The sequence below is a fragment of the Entamoeba invadens genome (assembly GCF_000330505.1).
Source record: "Entamoeba invadens IP1 unplaced genomic scaffold scaff_1105074725011, whole genome shotgun sequence".
In the NCBI taxonomy this organism is placed as follows: Eukaryota; Evosea; order Mastigamoebida; family Endamoebidae; genus Entamoeba; species Entamoeba invadens.
In genome coordinates, this window is record NW_004191688.1 from 47,087 (window position 1) to 67,247 (window position 20,161).

Genomic DNA, 20,161 nt, shown 5'->3' on the forward strand with positions numbered 1-20,161 from the left:
GTTCTTGCTTCAATAGACATGGGTTTATTATTTTTGTGTTGGTTGGTACTGCTTTACAACACCGTTTTGTATTAGAAAGGCTGGGTATATTGTATCCATCATAAGAATGACTCATTTGTTTTTTATTATATCTCAATTTACATTTTATATTATATTAAAACTCATTAGTATTAGTCCAATCGAAAATAAATGATTTTATGACCAAATTGACCAATTATTTTTTATTATAATAAATCAATTAATTGTTTAATTAATAAAAAGTATATTAATTTTAATACAATCAAGTTATTTAAATTTGTGCTATTTGCAAAACTTGAGTGTAAACATTTAAATTATAAAAAAAATTATTTAAACATCATTTAAAATCAATTTATTTTTACATGGAATAAAATATTTAATATTATCATATAGAAAATGTCATTTTTTCAAAAATGCCGAAAGAAAAAAAAACAAATTATTAATAATAAACAATAATTAAAAAATATAAAAAAAAATAAAGTATGTTTCAAAAAAATTTACTATTATTTTACATACAAACTCGGGAACAATTTGCTTATTATTCTACCAATAAATAACAATTTATTAATTTTACATTGATTAAAATATTAATTTGAATATTAATATATTATAGTAATTTTGTTTTGAACCAAAAAACTATATTTCAAAGATTGATAAATTGTTTGAAATAGTTATCCAAAAGAAAACTTTAAGTTTATATTTATATATTTTCCATTGTTCATCAAGTAAAAGTTTACATTTGTTTTTGATGTTTTAATCTTTAATTAATTTCACAGTTTTGAAGAGGCTTAGAAGAACCATGAATGAATCCGATCTGCAACCATTTTTGATAACTTTTGAAAACTCTGTGACTTGCCTTTATTTACTTTAACATAGTCTCGGTTTACTGATGAAAAAGCAAAAATTACATTTTTAATATTATAAAAAACATTAAAATCAATTCAAAACACATGAATCAAAATTTAATTTTTTAAAGATCTGATTATAATAACACATGTCAAAACGAGTTGACGTATATTCCATGCAAATTGTTTTGAATTATTTAAAAGAGTATGGTGATTTCATAAATATTATTTCGGTGTGTAAGAAGTATCAATATACACTTGACCGCATTCGTATGAATCCAATCCAAATCACTCCAAAAACAAAAAACCTTTTTAAATTTATTCAAACCCAGCAATTTTTCTCCCCCTTTGACATAAAACTAAACACCGAAAAATCACTTTTTAATTATTCGAAATGCGCACAAGATTGTTTAATTGAGTTAAAGAATTACAACTCTTGCCCTTTCTCTGTTTTTACAAAAGAAGACCGAATCGCTTTTGGCGGCAAAATCCCAAACTTTGTCAAGAAAATTGGAAAAAATTCATTTGAAAACTGTGATGTACATTCAATAATTCTTCCAACCTCAGTCATTGAAATTTCTCAAAACGCATTTTATGGTTGCTCGAATATCACAGAAATTGTTTTGCCGCCATATCTCATGACACTTGGTAATTACTCATTTTACAATTGCATAAATTTGAAAGAAATTAAACTCCCAAAACTGCTTAAGTTCATTCCAGACTCATGTTTCAATAGATGTACATCACTATCTTCCGTAAGTTTTGGCACACAAATTACGTTGATTGGATATCACGCTTTTAATGAATGTGCTTTCAACAATTTTACAGTTGACAAGAAGGTCTTTATCAACGAACTTGTATTCACTGCAAATACACTCACAAGTATCAATTTTTGTGGTAAAACGTGTATACCCCGAAAGACATGTTATAAGTGTCAGCATCTCAAAGAAGTTGTGATGGACAACACCGTAGAGATCATCGCAGACTCCGCGTTTTCAGAGTGCAACTTACTTGAAAAAATTACTCTTTCTACGAACTTGGAAGTCATAAATCTTAATGCTTTTTCTAATTGTAAAAAACTGAGTAAATTTGACGTTCCACAAAAAGTTCGAAAAGTTGGAAGTTTTGCATTTGAGAAATGTGAACAATTGAAAGAACTTGTTTTTAATGACAATGTTGTATTTGAAGATGGCGGCTGTTTTGAACAATGCACTTCACTAACCAAATTAGATGTTCCATTTTCTTATATGAAACACGTGTACACTGCAACTGAAAGTGAAAAGGAAATATTTATGAGGCTTGGAATTAAAGTTTTGAATGTAATGAAAAGCGAAGAAATTGTTGAGAAAGTGTTTAAATTTGACAACTTTTGTGACACATTATGTGATGTTTCTAATCACGCTGATTACGTTCATCTTGGGGATTTGGACATGTTTGACAATGATTCTAATTATTTGAGTGAACACCCAAGAGTGTACATTCCTTCTACTATTGTTGAAGCAGACATTGGATGTTACAACTTCAATAATCCAATTGAGAAGCTTTTGATATCTGAAAATGCCCTTTTGTTAAATGAATCTAATTTTTATGTTTACAACGCAAATAGAATACAAATACCATCCACTATCACAAAAATTCCAAAGTGTTGCTTTTCAAGGTCAAAACTTGAAGAGTTTGTCGTGCCGCCAAATGTGCGTGAAATTGGAACAGAAGCCTTTTCGGATTCACCGAGTTTGACGTCACTTTATATCCCAAAAAGTGTTACAAAAATTGGAAAACGTGTTGTTGCTGGATGCACCAATTTAAATTCGATTGTATTTGAAGATGGACGCAGTTTTGATATTGAAAAAGAAACTGAAGACCAAGAAAATATCCACAATGTTACACCAAATACAACAAAACTGAATTATAAAGTCGAGTTTCCTCTTAATAGTACAAGAATAGAAGTCCCATCAAGTGTCACAAAAATATGTTATACATTTTTTAAAAAATACAAAAATTTGTGTGAAATTGTATTTCCTACAACAATCAAAAAATTTGAAAGTTTAATATTTGATGAGTGTAACAAACTCACTAAAATATCATTTTGTCGCTGTTCAAACAAATCAGACAATACACACGTGAATGATATTGAACAATTCAAAAAATTATTTTTCAAAACAGTTGCTGTCAGTTACGCGTTTTATCTTCAAATGAAAGCGTTTGGGTACACATTTTACAATGTCAATTACTATACAATTGATTACGACTTGTATGGTACAAAGGTTGATTTTTCTGTGATTAAATATATTTACAACCAAAATAAAAATGTTATTTTAAATAATACAAATTCATTGAATCAGTATATTTGCACTGATTTTAATTATAGTAACAAGTTTGTGATACCATCAAAAATTGAAGTTCTTGACAGGTGCTATTGTAATACTGATTATATCAAATACGTGGACGTGTCGTTGGTTACAAAGAAAATCACTGGTGAATGTTTTAGTGGTGCGCAATTTCTACAAAATGTCACGTTTTCAAACACATTAGAAAAAATATGTTATGACGTGTTTAATAATTGTTATTCATTAAAAAGTATAACACTCCCAAAAAGTCTTAAAAAAGTTGGTGAACGATGTTTTGCATTTTGTTATTCGCTTGAAAGTGTGTGTTGTGAGTCACAGGAAGTTGTTTATAACTCGCAGTGTTTTATGAATTGTTTTAATTTAAAAACAATTCCAAAAATTCAATTTTTAAAACGAGGAGTCTTTTGGTGTTGCAATTCGCTTGTTAAATTTGAAAGGTTTGGAGATGTTGAATGTATTCCTCATTGTACGTTTATGAAGTGTTATAACTTGAAAGAAATGGTATTGCCAGAAACACTTAAAACAATTGAGAAATTCGCATTCAAAAACTGTTACTCACTTGAGAATATTACATTCCCAAAAACACTTGTAAAAATGGAGGATGGTTGTTTCATGAATTGCTTAAATTTGAAAAGTGTCAATTTTAAAAACAAAAATATAAAATTTGGAAATGATGTATTTGAAGGATGTACATCACTCACCGAAATACAAATTGAAGGTGAAAAGATTAACAATTATAATGGAGAAGTCAGTTATACACTTCACAAACAGTTTGAAAAGAATAGCATTATTTGTGACAACGTAAAAGTGAAATTTAACGATTTAAAAATATTTGGAATTGATATTTTGAAAAATGAAAATGTTCATCGCATTGATGAAGGTGCATTTTTTAATAACACAACAATTACTGAAATCAAAATACCAAATAACATTACTCAAATTGGTAATTTTTGTTTTGCGTGTGCAACACAACTCGAGAATGTCATATTACCATCGTCAATAACAGAATTAACCCCTTTCTGTTTTGATAATTGTGTGTCACTAAACACAATAAATTTGGAACACGTCAAGAATATTGGAATGGGGTGCTTCGACAACACAAAATTTGAAAAAGTCGTGGTTTTGCAAACAAAAACAAATTAAGCTCGTAATTACAATGATTTGGTTATTGTTTTTTAATAAATACAACTCACAACACACAACTAAAAACAACAACTTATTTTAAATACCAATTTTTATTCTAATTATATATAATTTTTGTTCACTTAACATTCTAATTCATTTTAAACCCATATCTTTACATTTATGAACAAGTTAATTTATTGAAAATATTTTGAAATGAACAACAATTTGTATTTATTTAAATTAAAAATGTTCTATGAGTATGTATTATAAATATATATTATATATACTTATGATCAATAAGTATTATATCGATCATTATATTGTATATCCAATACAATATAATTACAGAACTGATTTTAAAATTAAAATTGATACTTGATCTACAACTGTACTTGAAATGTTAATTATCAAATGCATTTTCAGAAATAATGACATTGTCTGCGTCTTCAAACATCACATTTTCTCGAGTGAACGATTGACAAAAACACATTCTTCCAATACTTTTTATATTTTTGTGTATTTCAATGCAATTTGTGTTTTTAAAATTTCTAAAGCAACCATCACCAACTTTGGTTACATTAAGTGGAATTTTTCCGATTGTTGTTCCATTTAAATTGACAATTTTTAAATTCTTTTGAATATCACTTTTTGTAAAAATTACATTCTTGCAGTGAATTTGGTGTTTTTCAAAATTGTCCGCGATTGTGAAAGTGACTGGTTGTTCTATTTCATTGATCTTATTACCTTTAACCGTTATGTTCTTCAAGTTATTACAACTATTAAAAGTTTCAATTTGGCATTTTGGAAACTTTCCTTCAAAATGCAGACAACTTAATTTGTCGCAATGTATGAAGGCGTTTTTCTTAATAAAAGTGAGCGATTTTGGAAAATAAAGTTGTTCCAATTTGCTGCAATTTTAAAACAAAACGCGCCAATTTCTTGCAGTGAATGCCCAAAGACTATTTGAGTGAGTAAATTGCAATTCAAAAACGCTTTATTACCAATCAAGACAACATTTTGTGGTACTGATATTTCATCTAACCAATACATGTTTTTAAATGTGTAATCTCCTATTTTGATGACACTCTTTGGAATGTCTATTGAAGACAATTGATAGCAATATTTAAAAGTTTTCTTCATTGTTATGTTCATTTCTCTCGAATGTAAGACATCAATTTTAGTGAGTGAACAACACCTTTTGAACACTTTTGGTGAATTGAAAACAATAATTGGAGATACAACTTTTTGTAGTTTGACGCACCCCTCAAACGCGGATTTTCCAATGAAAGTGACACTTGATGGCATGTCTATGTCTTTTAAAGAAGCACAAAACATGAATGCAGATTTCCCAATAATTTGCAAATGTGTTGGTAACACAATTTTGTTGAGTGAATAACATTTAAAAAACGCAAAATTGCAAATTTCAGTGAGTTTCGAAGGCAACACAATTTCTTCAAGATACATACAATTCGCAAAACAGTTGTTGAAAATGACTTGTATAGTGTCTGGGATCACAATTGAAGGAAGTGATTGTATTAAGTTGTTTCCTCCCGATAACGAAAGTACATCACAAGTGGTCACAAATTTCATCTGTGAGTAATCTTTATATGTAAAAACAACTTTGTCACAATGAACACCACATTTCTCAAGTTTCTTCTTCTCCTCAAAAGTCACTTCCCCACTAAAACTCCGTTTACCACACAAATCAACCTTTCTTAAATTATTACATTTTGTGAATAAATTGTGACCCATTTTTGTGAGTGTTGTTGGAATTGTGACTTCCTCAAGTGCACTCCCAAAACAATACTCATCAATTTCTTTGATATTCCCCAAATTCAGACTTATGATGTAGTCATTTGCGAATATCATGGGTCCTATTTTAGTCACATTAACTGGAACTTCAATCTTCGTAATTTCTTTATTTTTGCAAACACCAACCCACTCAAAAAACACTTCTTGTTTTGTATTTATATTTGGATTTGTTGTAAATTCTACAAGTTTTGATTTGCAATTATTTGCATCAAAACAAACGCCAATTTGTGTGCACACTAGTTAAATTGTTCAATCACCTTCTGGTCTTCCTGTGTCACCAAAAACTCGACTTTCCTCTCATAATTTGGGATTTCAAGTTTTGTGAGTGATGTACAGTTTACAAAGCAGTTTGTTTCAATCTTTGCACGTTTGTTGATCACAAGTTCTTCAAGTGTTACACAGTTGTTGAAACATTCAAACCCTATTTTCACAACATTTTCCATCCCAAAAATGTGTTTCAATTTTACACAATTTTTAAACATCATTCCTCTAAATTTTGTAACCAACGGTGACATATAAACTTTTTCTAAATTTTGTATGCCACTGCAGCTCCAATTAAGTTTTTTGTTGTTAGATTTCCAAAATCAATGACTTTAATGTACTTATCTTTTTTGAAAGGAGTTGAATTGATTTTAATGTGTAAATCCTCTGCAAATATAACGTGGTTACATTCTTTGTTATAGTCATACACCCCAAAAAGTACGTCAATATCCAAAGGAGAGTTTTTCTCTTTTTAACATTCTGGTCCAAATAAATATTGCCAAGACACTCGTAAAACGCGTCTTGTTCTATTTTAGTGACACTCTTTGGAATATCGACATCCAAATTGTAATTCTGCTGAAATGCACGCGAACTAGTTTCAAGAAGATTCTCTGGAAGAACCACATCGCTTAGAACATGGCAACCATCGCAACAACCATTTGGAATTATAAACAGTGATTTCGAAAATGTCAAATGTTTAAGTACTGTGCAGTTCTGAAAAGTACTTTCACCCAAATAAGACACGGAGTCTGGAATTTCAAGCGATTCAATTCCACATTGACTGAACGCTGAATCTCCAATTTTTGTAAGTGTGGGTGAGAGATCTATTTGTTTTAAATTGCCGCAGTTAAAAAAACATCTTGTTGGTATTTTTCTGATGTTGTTGTGAAGATTAACAGAAACCAAATTTGTGTTATTATCAAAAACACTTGTTTTCAATTTTGTAATGTGAAGAGGAACACTGAATTCGGTTATTTCTGTGAAATTGTTGAGGAGTGATAAAGAGTAAATGTTGACTGATTTTGGTATTTCATTGATGTCACTTATTGCGTCGGTAAAAAAGTTTTCGTTGTCTATTTTAACGTGTTTGTAAACAACTTCCAAATCTGTATAAGGAAAATACGAGTCTGTTAAAGAAACTGTAAACCACACTACATAACGTTTAACAAATGGAATTAAAGTGTCTTTTTCTGTGTACGAGTGCTGTGTTTCAATGTAAGGAAACAGTTTTAAAGTACTAACAGAAATTGGGTTGTAGCGGAAACGGTCTAATATTTTTATAAACTTTTTGTTTATTTGAACAGCATTAACATAATCTTCATAGAAGTAAAAGTACTTGGCGACAATTTGAAAAGAAAAGACGTCGAGTTGTGGTAGCATTCTGATGAATGAGTTTAAAAATTGAATTTTTTATGTTTTAACATTAACTATTAACATTAATTTTTATATTATTTATTTGGTTTATTGTTTTTTTTCATATTAATATTTTAATAATTAAAATGTTTTAGTTTAATTTACTATAAAAATGGTTTCAGAAAAATATATAATGATTATTTCATTGAAAATTTTGAAAAAAAAATAAAAAAAGACAAAAAACTATAAAGTACTATTAAATTATTATTATTTGCCGTTTTTTCTGTGTCAGTTTATTTTTCAGATATCTGTATAAAGTCGGATTTATAAAAATTGTGTGATTGAAATAATTAGATTGTTTATGTTCAAAAAACATGTTTTTGAATGAGAATTAGAACATGAAAATTGTTTTTAACAACTTAAATATATAAAATTTAGGCAATAGTTTTTTCTGTATTTTTTTATAACAGAATTTATTGGTAATCACATGTAAATTAACAACAATAATCAATAAAATACTATCTATTTTTATTAATTAAAATTATAAATTACAGTTTAAAACATGGAAATATTATTTTTATTTTTAAAATAATTTTGATATGTTTAAACACAGTTTATGTCAATAAAAACGATGTTTTGTTTGATAATAATACTGTATATTCTACATTTTATTAACGTAAAATTATTCATAAATAATTTGATTATAAAGATTAATTCAAACTTCATATATGAATCATGACTCAAGTATTATGATAAATAGATGAACAAAGTGTATTATTAAAAATGCGATTAGAAAGACTATACATTATGAATGTTGTTCTTTATATGGATTTTAAATCCATAAAACGCCTTGTCTATGTTAACAAGTCTTGTCGTGAGGCAACGACGTCGTTATATACAACGCCATACAATATTGCTTGTGATGAACACAAATTAACTAAAATGTCAGATATTTTCCAAAAGTGGAAACACTTGTTGTTACTAACGACATTTTCGATGATTCTTTTTCTTTGGACAAATTAATAAACCTTTTCTTAAACTTGAAAGCACTTCATATTACGAGAAGAAACACAGATCGCTCAATAAACACCAACGTATTACCTTTAGTGACTGATTTGTCTATTGAAGATAGTGACACATTCATTGGGAACAATGCCTCTAAGCTAACAAGGTTGAGACGTTTTTCAATGTCACATGATTCTTATTACGGCGACAGAAATTTCCAGAGAAATTTATTTTCGTTGCATACTCTTCGAGAAGTTACATTGAAACACACAATTAGTCAGATTTTATCACTCAAAGATGACATTATCAACTTACTGAGTAAAAATATAAAAGTGACCTTATTTGTGGAATGAAATGACACTTCTGATTACTACAACATGGACTATGTAAACGACGAAAATGATGTGAAAGAAATTAACAATTTTTACAATCAAAACAAATGTAATCCACATTTATTGATATATAAAATTAATTATGATATTCAGTTGAAATGCCTTTATTGTCATCTGAAAGCATATTTATGATGCAAGCCGTTGATGAAAATGATAGTGAGAGAATATGCCAAATGATTAAAGATATGCAACTTAATAAATTGTTCATTGACTGTAGTGAAGCCATTTGTGATAACCAAGAATTTACACTTGATTTGAGAAAAGCAACAACACTGGAAGAAATACGAGTAACAAGGTTTGGTGGTAAATTGTCGATACCAGATTCCATCAAGATTATTTCAATTAATTTTAAAGATGTAACAATCGTCACCAATAACGCTAAAATAGAGGAGATGAGAATCGAATGTTGTAATGCAAATGGATTGAGAGTGATAGAAGGCGTATTGAAAAAAGTTTTCTTTTGGCACCAAGGACTTGGTTTTACTTTTGTTCACAATGGAGAGGAATTGAAAAATACACTTTACATTGATAATATTGACATTAATTACAGTCAGTTAGACAACCCAGATGACCTCAAAGTGTACAAAGAAGGCAAACAAATCGTATTGAAAAAGGAATAATAAGTTAATTTAACTCAATTTTTGAGTTTAAAACTATGATTTAACAATTTTTTTGTCGAATTTTTAAATATTTAACTTTGATATTTATTAGTATTTTGAATAATATTTAGTTATTATAAAAGTGCTAATTAATACTTACAAATAAATATTACTAAAAATAAAAAAACAATGAGTCAACTTGATGTGTACCATATGATGGTAGTTTCCCAATATTTTTCGACGATAAACGACTTAATATTATTGGAGATGGTTTGTAAAAAGTTTCAAAGAAATATGGACAAATTTCACAACAACCCAGTTCCAATAAACAAAAAGACTATCAAATTTTTTCCAAAGATCGAAACACTTAATTTATTGGAAAAAAGATAATGAAGTTTTCGGTAATGATATATTTAATAGAAAAAAACTAGAAACAACAACCAAAATCGACTTCTTCCAAATCAATGTTTGGTTTGTAGTGACCTACGATTGTACTCAAACCCACTTACATTCAAATATCTCATTTAAGAATGTTATATACACAAAAAGTGACAGAAAAGTTTATGGCGATGATATACCAAGTACTATAAAAATGCTTGGATATGAATGTTATTCGCGTTCAAATTTTAAAAAAATTTCATTGCCTAACATAATCACCTCACTCTATGAGGGCTGTTTTTACTACTGTGAATCTTTATCTGTAATAACACTTCCAAGCAATTTGAGAGAAATAGGAAACAAATGTTTTGGTGACTGTTTTGCATTGAAGGTACTTGACCTTCCAATAACAGTTACAACAATTGGGTGTTGTTTTGTTGACAACTGTTACAGTCTTACGTCAATCAATGTGCCAGAAACACTCACTTCATTGCCACAATATTGTTTCCATGGATGTAGCAAGTTAAGTGGATTTTCGTTTCCTGACCATTTGAAGTCGATTGGCGATTTTTGTTTCCAAGATTGTTTATCGTTAAAATCAATTGTAATACCCGACTGTGAATGTTTTATAGGCGAAAAGGTATTTGATCATTGCAACAAATTGACTTCATGTGATATTGGTGGAAAAATTAACAGTACAGATGATTTGTGTTTTAATTGTTATTCTTGTCTTGTCTCAGTTAAAATCCCAGACACTGTTACCAACATCGGAAAGTCTTGTTTTCGCGAGTGTCACATGTTAAAGAATATAACTTTTCATCATCAATTGCAAGCAATACCCCATCAATGTTTTTTGAATAGTTTTGAATTAGAAAAAGTTGTTATACCTTTTTTCAAGAACGTCAGTGCATTAGGGTCTTGCACTTTTAGTCGATGTATCAAAATACAAACTATTGTAATACCAAGTCGTGTAGAGTCAATTAGACACAACTGCTTTGATGGGTGTTAATCTCTGGAAATTACCATTCCAAGCACAGTCATATTCATTGATAAGTATTGTTTTAAAAAGTGTAAAAAAGTAATCAAAGAAAATAAAAATAAAAATAAATAAGTTGGAACAAACGTAAAATGTGGTTGTTGGTTTTTATTTTTTATCAACAGGAAGTTTTGTTTTGGTGGGTCTGTTTAATTCTTTTACTTATAATATATTAATAAGTTACTTTGTAATAAAATCCCATATTTTTAAATTATTTTTATGTAGTTGTAATTAATCAAAAACTAGACTGTTTATTATATTGTATTTTTATTAAAAAAATAATCAATAGTTTCATATATGAAAATATACCTCACGTGTTGTTTGTGGTTCTTCGTATTTCCCACTATAATTGTCAATTTTGAATAGATGTGTGTATAATTTTTGCTATTTGTTCAATGTTTCGAAAAAATGTTGCAAAAATAAACTTAAAAACATGGGAATAAATATGTTTTAAATGAAATTAAGAATAATATTATAATAAGCATTTTAAACTGTCTCAATTATTAATAACCATCAATCAAAGTGATGTTAGTTTTTTATATTGATTTAAATTCCGATGTAAAATAAGTTTATAAAACATCAATCTTTTGTGAATGTCTAACGTTCTATTTTTTTTTCATGAAAGACACAATGCTTAACAAAAATTGACACATCAAATCAACCAAATAAATAGAGAAAGATACATTTGCTTCTTTGAAAACTTGTTTAAACAGTTAAATTAAATGGTCGTTTTGTTGTTGAACATGGTTGAAAAAAAACAATAATATTTTATAATTAAATAATGATAAACTTACGATTATAACTTACATTAATCTTTTATTTATTTAATTACATAAAATCTGCTTAATATTCTATAGCTAAAATTAGTTGGGTTTTTGTTTTTATTAGTGGACCCCATTTATTCCGCTATTTGTAATATAATAAAAACTTATTCACGTTAATGATTTTTTAAAACTTTATCGCTACAATACGATGATAAAAAAATTGAAACGAAAGGTCGGCAAATTAGACTTATCAGACAATAAAATAAACAATTTGTTTAAAAACTTGAATAAAAAACAAATTAATAAAACAATTTCGGGCATAAAAACTTTTTTAAACTTGGTTATTATTCAATGAGAACTCTAATCCTCTTATCATTTACAATATTTACTGCTTTTTCTGATGATTGTAATCCACCTGTAGAAAATTGCCTTAAATGCAAAACAAATACTCCAAATCAATGCGATTTCTGTGATTTAAAATACCATTTCAAAAAATGAAAAATGCGAGGCATGTTTATCTGGATGTGCGGTATGTAATAATAGTTATTTTGGTTATTATCTTAAAGAAAAAACTTGCGAAGTATGTCAAAGTAATTGTGCAAAATGTACCGATGCTACCACTTGTACTAAATGCAAAAGTGGATTTTATCTAAACGATAAAACATGCACAAAATGTTCAACTAATAGTTCAGTTTGCCATGATGCCTCAACTTGCATTGTGTGTAATGAAGGGTATTATCTTGAAAAAAGTAATTGCAAAGCAGAAGTAAAGTGCATTGCTACTGCAACGGGATGTTCGAAGTGCAAAGCTGATCAAACAACATGTCTTTCATGCACATCTGGTTATTATCTTAAAAGTGGTTCTTGCACAAGATGTGCAACTGGCTGTTTATCTTGCAGCGATGCTAACACTTGTACTGGTTGTAATGATGGGTATTATCTAAAGGGCAACACATACACGAAATGTGGATTTAATTGTGTTTCATGTGATGCCAAAGGTTGTTCAAAATGTGACCCAAATTTTGTTGGATATATTTCTTCTGAAGGTGTGTGTACTGCCTGTAACTCTGCGTATAATTGTGCCACGTGTATCAAAGACACAACAGATACCAATGGTGTCAAATGTTTAACATGTAATAAACAAACTAAGAACAAATACATGAATGGTAATAAATGTTTGTGACAAAGACAATAAGTGCAATAAATGCTAGACCAATTTCAATCTTATGGCTGACACTTCGAAGTGTATTGATAAGTGTCCAGAAGGATATGATTGGGTGATATTATGTTTTGGAAAAATGTTTGGGATAAAATGTTCGGTTTAAAATAATTTCTTCAATGAAACATGCATTTAATTTACATAAAAAAACAAACACGTTTATAATTGTTATTTAAATATAACTTGTCAAGAGAAAAATATTGTCAAAATTGGACAAATATATATATATATATATATATATATATATATATATATATATATATATATATATATATATATTAATAAACATTAGTTGTTAACAAAAAGTAAATGGTGCCATTATAATTATAAACATGAAATTAAAAACACGTCAATATATAGCGAATAATATTTATTTTAGTTTTATTTAAAAATTTATTCGTTTGTTTTTTGGAGATATTATTCAGAATCAACAATAATAGCCAATAACACCAAAGAGACAATCATTTATTTTAATTTATATGATTGTTCAATATCAATAAATTTATATTAGAAGACACAAATTAATTATTATTGTGTTGTTTTGTAACAATAAAAGGAAATCAAATAAAGTAATTATCAAATGAAAGATTATCACCCCGAACTCCGCCAAGTTAAAAGTCAGAAACCTACGAAAAACGGAATTTACAAAATGTTACCAGTTATAGACAATTTTGTGTTTTATCCACAAAATGATTCTTTAACGGCGTTCAAATGTAGGGAGTGTGATGTAAAAATAATTGTTACACAAATGAATGGTAACGGAGATGATATCAAATACATTGATTACAAATTCAAAGATTCTTAGCACACCAGACACTCTCATCTTCCTTCTATTAAAAATGAAGGTAATGGTGCAATTCGTGATATTATTAGTAACGGAACCAACATACTAATGTCTGCAACAAAACTGATGGACCAATATAATAACGACCATCCCAATGACAAGCGAAGACAGACTTCAATTAGAAGAACCTTTAATCTTATAAAAGCAGAAATGATCGAAGATAAAATGAAAGAGTTACTGGAAAGTGGAAAATACACAACAAAAGAAGATGATAACGTGTTTATTCTTATATCAAACGAAAAAGTAACACAACTTAAAGAACGAAAAGTGATTTATTTGTGTATGGATGGAACATTTAATTCAGCACCAAATACATATCAACAACTTTACACAATCCACGCATTTTTATCTAATGGACAGTCTTTTACTCTTGTTCACGCTTTACTGACAAAGAGACGGGAAAGTGATTATGATACACTTTTTAATTATATCAATTTGCATTTTAAAGAAAAGTGGGACAGTGAATTATTTAATGAAAAACAAGTATTATGCTTGATTTTGAAATTGCAGTTATAAATTCAATTTCCAAATTTCACTGTAATGTGCATGGATGTTATTTCCACTTTACACAGTGTATCTGGAGAGCAGTACAACGGTTATCACTGGCAAAACTATATTTCCCTTCTTCAAACGTTTGGACAATTGTGAACGATTTAAAACTTCTAGCGTTCGTGAAACCATCTGAAGTCAATGAACAATTTGAAAAAATAGTCGAAAGAATTCCATCTTATAATCTTGACAAAAATACCAGCAACTCAATCAATGATTTAATTAATTATTTCAGGGATAATTGGTTGTTTAAATGGCCGATTAAACTGTGGTCACAATTTAACCAACAATTGAGAACAGACAATTTGAGCGAGTCGTACCATTCAGCTTTGGTTAAAAGGCTTAATTGTAAAAAGCCAACACTCAATACACTATTGATTCATTTATTGAAGAGAAAAGAAGCAGAACTTAAAAATAGAACAGATGGACAAAGGGTTAAACCATTTTGTAAACAGACCAACCCGTATATTTAATTTTACTTTGAATTATTACAGCGGAAGCAGCAAATACGACAAGTTTAAAGAACAATTATCAAATGAAATTGAAAAATATAAATGGAACAAATAATATGAAAATGCCATTGAAAACACGGAAAATGAAATTCTGAGAATTGATTACATTAAAACAGTTCAAATTAATGAAAATGAAATTGGTCAACTAAAAGACGCACCAAATTGTGACCATAAAGAAATTGAATTTGATGAATTTGTTGATAAAATTGATGATGAACACGTAGAGCAAAATGTTATTACCAAAAGAAAAGAAGATGTCGAACAGGTTTTAATGAAAAGAGTAATAAATACACAAGAGTTAATAAACGACATAAATATCTCTACTCAAACAAAAAAGAAAAAATTGCCCCCTTCTCAAAGAAGTTATGTTGGAGATGGGAAAAAAGGAGAAAAAACGCACACAAATTAAAAAATAAGGACGCCGACAAAACAAAATTGTTTTGTTTCAATTTTTTTGTAAACAATTTTAAATTTATATAAAAATAACAAAATCAATTATTATGTTAATAATTACATCAATGATACTTTATTAATATATTTTTTTTATAAAAGTGGTATTTTATTAATATTTTAGAAGTTATTTAACAGTGATATTTTTACTGTAATAACAATTATTTACTTTAAACTTGATTTATTTTTTAATTTAATTTATTTGAATATATTTTGATCACCAAAAACAAACAAATAAATTTATTAAATAAAACTAAAATAAATATTATTCACTATATATTGACGTGTTTTTAATTTCATGTTTATAATTATAATGGCACCATTTACTTTTTGTTAACAACTAATGTTTATATATATATATAGATTTGTTCAATTTTGACAATATTTTTCTCTTGACAAGTTATATTTGAATAACGATTATAAATATGTTTGATTTTTTTTATGTAAATTAAATGCATGTTTCATTGAAGAAATTATTTTAAACCGAACATTTTATCCCAAACATTTTTATCCCAATCTTTATATCCCCACCCGAAGGATATAAGACAGATAAAACCAATAAAAAATGCATTAAATGTATTATTGAGGGCTGCGCAACTTGTGAAAAAGTAAATGAATGCACTGCATGTATAACTGAATACAAATTGGAATGAGGAAAATGCAATGGAGCTAATGCCTTTTATGCGTTTTTAGAAATAGTCATAATGGCTTTCTTAGTTTAAAATACCAATTTATAATTTTAATCAATTGTGTTTTGAAAAATAACAATAAAAAACTCTACGATATTACATATAAACTTTTTAATAAACAATACGAGTGTTTTTTAAAAAGTTTTTGCATTCATTTTGTTTATTATTTTTTGGAATCTTTTTTGTTCGAAATACTAAAAAATGAACATTGAACATTGACTTTTGCGATATAAAAGGTGACATGGGTAATTTGTATAGTGATTTTAAATAAACTTTCTATTCCTTTTGTTATCGTCTTTTAATATTTTTTGAAATTAGCATGATTAAACGCTCTTGCGATTTTGAAACCACTTTTAGTTATATCCCATTAGGTTATAATTGAAACAATTCGTCTTGTCATGTCACTTAGAGCAAACTGTGCTTTGGCAAGAGTCCCAATGTTTGACATTTTAACACTTTCTTTGTTTAACTAGTTTTGGAATTAATTTCTCTTTTTCCAAGTAAGGACAAAACAGTAGATATTTTTGTTGATTTGATTGGGCTTTCTATTTTTTTGAATTGCATTTTTAACTTTGGATAATGTATCCATTTCCAATTATCAATTTTACAATCATTAAACTATATAAAAAACCTTTGACCTTCAAAAACAACCAAATCCAATGGTTATAAAATGACTCTAGTGTGGGCACAATTTAAAAAAATGTGATTTTTATCTCATGAAATCTTTTAATGGCTTCATCAGTGAAATGCGATCACAAACCATCCATTATTAAAATTCCCCATGTTTTTCTCTTTTTTGCGTTCTTCGAAAGCAGGAACTAATATTTTCGTTTTCCACAACAAAAATATCTCTTTGTTCATGAATCCGTTATCTTGATATACAAAAACCATTGGATCTAACATGATGCATTTTTCTATTTCATTATCCATTGTTTTTCGTGGCATTATTAACATTAGTTTCAATTTTGTTGAATCGCCCCAAATTCCTACAACAAGACTTAATTGTTTGACCGCTCTGTCAAAGGCCCGTTTTGATTTGAATGATTTCGTTTTGTCGCAATACACTGTCTGATATTTTGTGTCAACAAAAGAAACAAATTCAGATTCGTCCATATTAAGAAGAAATGAAGGAACGACACCAGACAGTTTTATTGATTTTTTAGAACAGCATTTATGATCGTTGTAGAGCAAAGTCTCGTTTCTTTATATATTTCTTAAATAATTGTTGGATAAATTTGCTTTATTCTTCTTTATTGGCTTAGATTAATGTGGTTGATCTGTGTATGTTATCTTAACCTATTTACTATTTGTCTTCTGCGTTTTTGTTTCTAATGTGATATTGAAAAGTCTGTTATTATGTCTTTTGTAGCCTGTTCTGTAGTATTTTGAAAGAGTTGGATTCTTCCAATGTAAAAAGTGGTACTTTGTTTTTTTAATTATTTGTTTTAATTGGAATAGTCAATAATATACTATATTACAAACATGTATTGATATCAACATTTAAAATTTTAAAAATTGTTTTATCAAAATCAAAACTTGTTTTTGGAAATTTGAAATTGTTAAAGTTTATTTTATATTAATTTTACAACTTATTTAAAAATAATGAATAGTAAAATTTATTTAATTGTCGTTAAAATTTAAATTTGTTTCGAAATTGTTTATATAATGATTTGATTACAACTTATATTTAATACATTTGGTTTTATTACAGATGTTTTAAAAAATTATTAATTAAATAAAATAATATTATTAGAGGTTCGCTGTTTTCAACTGAATATTTTAACCCGTTTAATAGGTAAAATACTTACTGTTAGAAACAAGAAGATAATTATTTTTTTCACAAAAAATAAAAAACTTCGATTTATTTATACTTTATATTTCATATAAAAAAATAAAAGTTATTACAATAAATATGTATTTGCTTCTTTATTTTGATTAACAAGAAAAAGTCAACGTGTGCACCTAAAAACTAAAATGCATTTCAAACAAAACATACAATAAAACATAATTTTTATCAAAAAAAATATTAACTTATTTTAAATTTGTTTTTTATTCAAATGTCAATTGTTTCAAATTAAAAGCAATATTATTCATTAATTCGTACATCATTGTTCATAAAATTTAAAAATAATTGTTGTATTTTAGTAAATGAAACATATATAATTATTCAAAAACTAAATTTAGTAAAAATAATATGACTTTTATTTTATAATGTAACAAGCAATAAGTAAATCACAAAAACACCAAACATTTGGATTGGTTATTAAGCATTTTAAACTATTTTTTATCAATTGATTACATAAAGTAAAAAGAGTAATTAAATTATAATTTTTATGAATAAAGTCGCGCATATTTTATAATATATTTTATGTATTTAATTTTTGTTTTTATAAACAACGTTTTGAACACTTAATATGTTTTAATAATTGTGATACAAAAAAGATTAATACATCACTTTTAACTAAAATTGAATTTATCATTCAAGTATTTTGAAATTCTACCCAAAAGTTGTTGAGTCTGAAATAATAACATAAATGTTTTTTATTCTATTGTTTTCAATGAGAAAATAAATAATTTGTTCAATGATATAATAATTATAATGTATTAACAAGAATCATTCATCAAACTTAACTAAGGTATTTTCCCAAATATTATATTTTGAACAATTTAATAAAATTTTAAATTGTTAATATTCTGAAAACGAATGAATCAATTTGTTTTCATTTGTAATATAATATATAAAAGCGACTTTTTCAAATGTAAATCCAAATTAATATATCCACTACATCATTTCAAATACAAGACATACACCAAAACATTGAAATTAAAGCTTCTAATGTTTGGGAACATGCATCTTTGTATGAAGTTAAAAAAAATAAACACAAGTATAAAAAGGCTTATCTTAAAACACGATCCACCCAGCATAAAACCGTCATTTAAAATAAATAAAAATTGTGTATATTGGCTTGTATGCGACATATGTGGAAAATGTATGAATATGATTTGTCAAGTTGTTCGGTTTCAAACATGAAACGACATATTGTTTCAACACACAAAGAAATGAATTATGTTTGCAAATTTGTGACATACGAACCAAACAAACGCAACCCAAGTAATAATGATGTTATTATTGCAGAATATAGCATTAACTCAAACTTGCCATACGAACACACAACAAGTCGTTCTTTTTTGGAATTGATGTCCCATACAAATTTAAATGAACCAAAACTTACACCAGACAAATTAGCACGGACAGTAATTCCAAAATTATTTGATGCTGCCAAACTTAATGTCAAAAACAGACGTAATGAAGCAATTCATTAAGTCTGTTTTAATAGCAACCATCACTATTCTTTTGTACAACAAGTGATGGTTGGAGCACATATATATGTGAAGAAGAGTTTATGTCTCTAACTTTGAATTATGTTGACAAATATTACACCTTAAATAATGTCTTGTTAGAAATAGCACAAATTGAAGGAGACAAAACACCTGCAAACATCCAACACAATTTGGAAGTGTTCTTCGAAACTTGGAATTTAAAAGATAATTTTGTTGTTATTACTGATAACGCTGCCAATCAAATTAAAGCAGTCAAAGATTCAAAAAAGACATCTATTGGTTGTTCTTGTCATACATTTAGTCTAATAGCAGAGAGATCCACAAGAGAAGTAAAAAGATACAACTTACTTCTAGTAAAGCTCCATAGAGTAGTTAATCTTTTTAGCAAAAGTATACAAATGAAAAATTGGCTTGAAGAAGCACAAACAAATGATGGTAAATCACCACTTCGAATTGTGAAACCAGTTGAAACAAGATGGTTTGGTGATTATTTAATGGTTAACAGAATATTAATAATTGTAAAATATTTGAACGTTGCGATAAAGAAAAGACAAACCAAAATAACGAACACAAACAAACGAGAAATATTTATGTCCACTTATTATATTACAGACGAAGAC

The 20,161-nt window shown here is 27.6% G+C and overlaps 5 protein-coding genes across 5 annotated transcripts; 3 read left to right on the top strand and 2 right to left on the bottom strand.

The window, feature by feature from the left end:
* Positions 1–1,012: 1,012 nt before the first annotated feature.
* On the top strand, positions 1,013–4,354 carry EIN_157160 (hypothetical protein; the record flags this gene model as incomplete). The annotated part of the gene is made up of 1 exon (XM_004183344.1): positions 1,013–4,354. One exon carries the CDS (start codon positions 1,013–1,015, stop codon positions 4,352–4,354), a length of 3,342 nt encoding a protein of 1,113 aa, XP_004183392.1.
* Positions 4,355–5,167: 813 nt separating this feature from the next.
* Positions 5,168–6,205, bottom strand: EIN_157170 (hypothetical protein; the record flags this gene model as incomplete). The annotated part of the gene is made up of 1 exon (XM_004183345.1): positions 5,168–6,205. The coding sequence occupies one exon, from the start codon at positions 6,203–6,205 to the stop codon at positions 5,168–5,170; it is 1,038 nt and encodes a 345-aa protein (XP_004183393.1).
* Positions 6,206–6,718: 513 nt separating this feature from the next.
* EIN_157180 (hypothetical protein) lies at positions 6,719–7,789 on the bottom strand (the record flags this gene model as incomplete). Its single annotated transcript, XM_004183346.1, has 1 exon — positions 6,719–7,789. The coding sequence occupies one exon, from the start codon at positions 7,787–7,789 to the stop codon at positions 6,719–6,721; it is 1,071 nt and encodes a 356-aa protein (XP_004183394.1).
* A 1,468-nt stretch (positions 7,790–9,257) lies between these two features.
* On the top strand, positions 9,258–9,779 carry EIN_157190 (hypothetical protein; the record flags this gene model as incomplete). The annotated part of the gene is made up of 1 exon (XM_004183347.1): positions 9,258–9,779. The coding sequence occupies one exon, from the start codon at positions 9,258–9,260 to the stop codon at positions 9,777–9,779; it is 522 nt and encodes a 173-aa protein (XP_004183395.1).
* Positions 9,780–12,661: 2,882 nt separating this feature from the next.
* EIN_157200 (hypothetical protein) lies at positions 12,662–13,119 on the top strand (the record flags this gene model as incomplete). The annotated part of the gene is made up of 2 exons (XM_004183348.1): positions 12,662–12,685; positions 12,709–13,119. The coding sequence occupies 2 exons, from the start codon at positions 12,662–12,664 to the stop codon at positions 13,117–13,119; spliced, it is 435 nt and encodes a 144-aa protein (XP_004183396.1).
* Between the last annotated feature and the right edge of the window lie 7,042 nt (positions 13,120–20,161).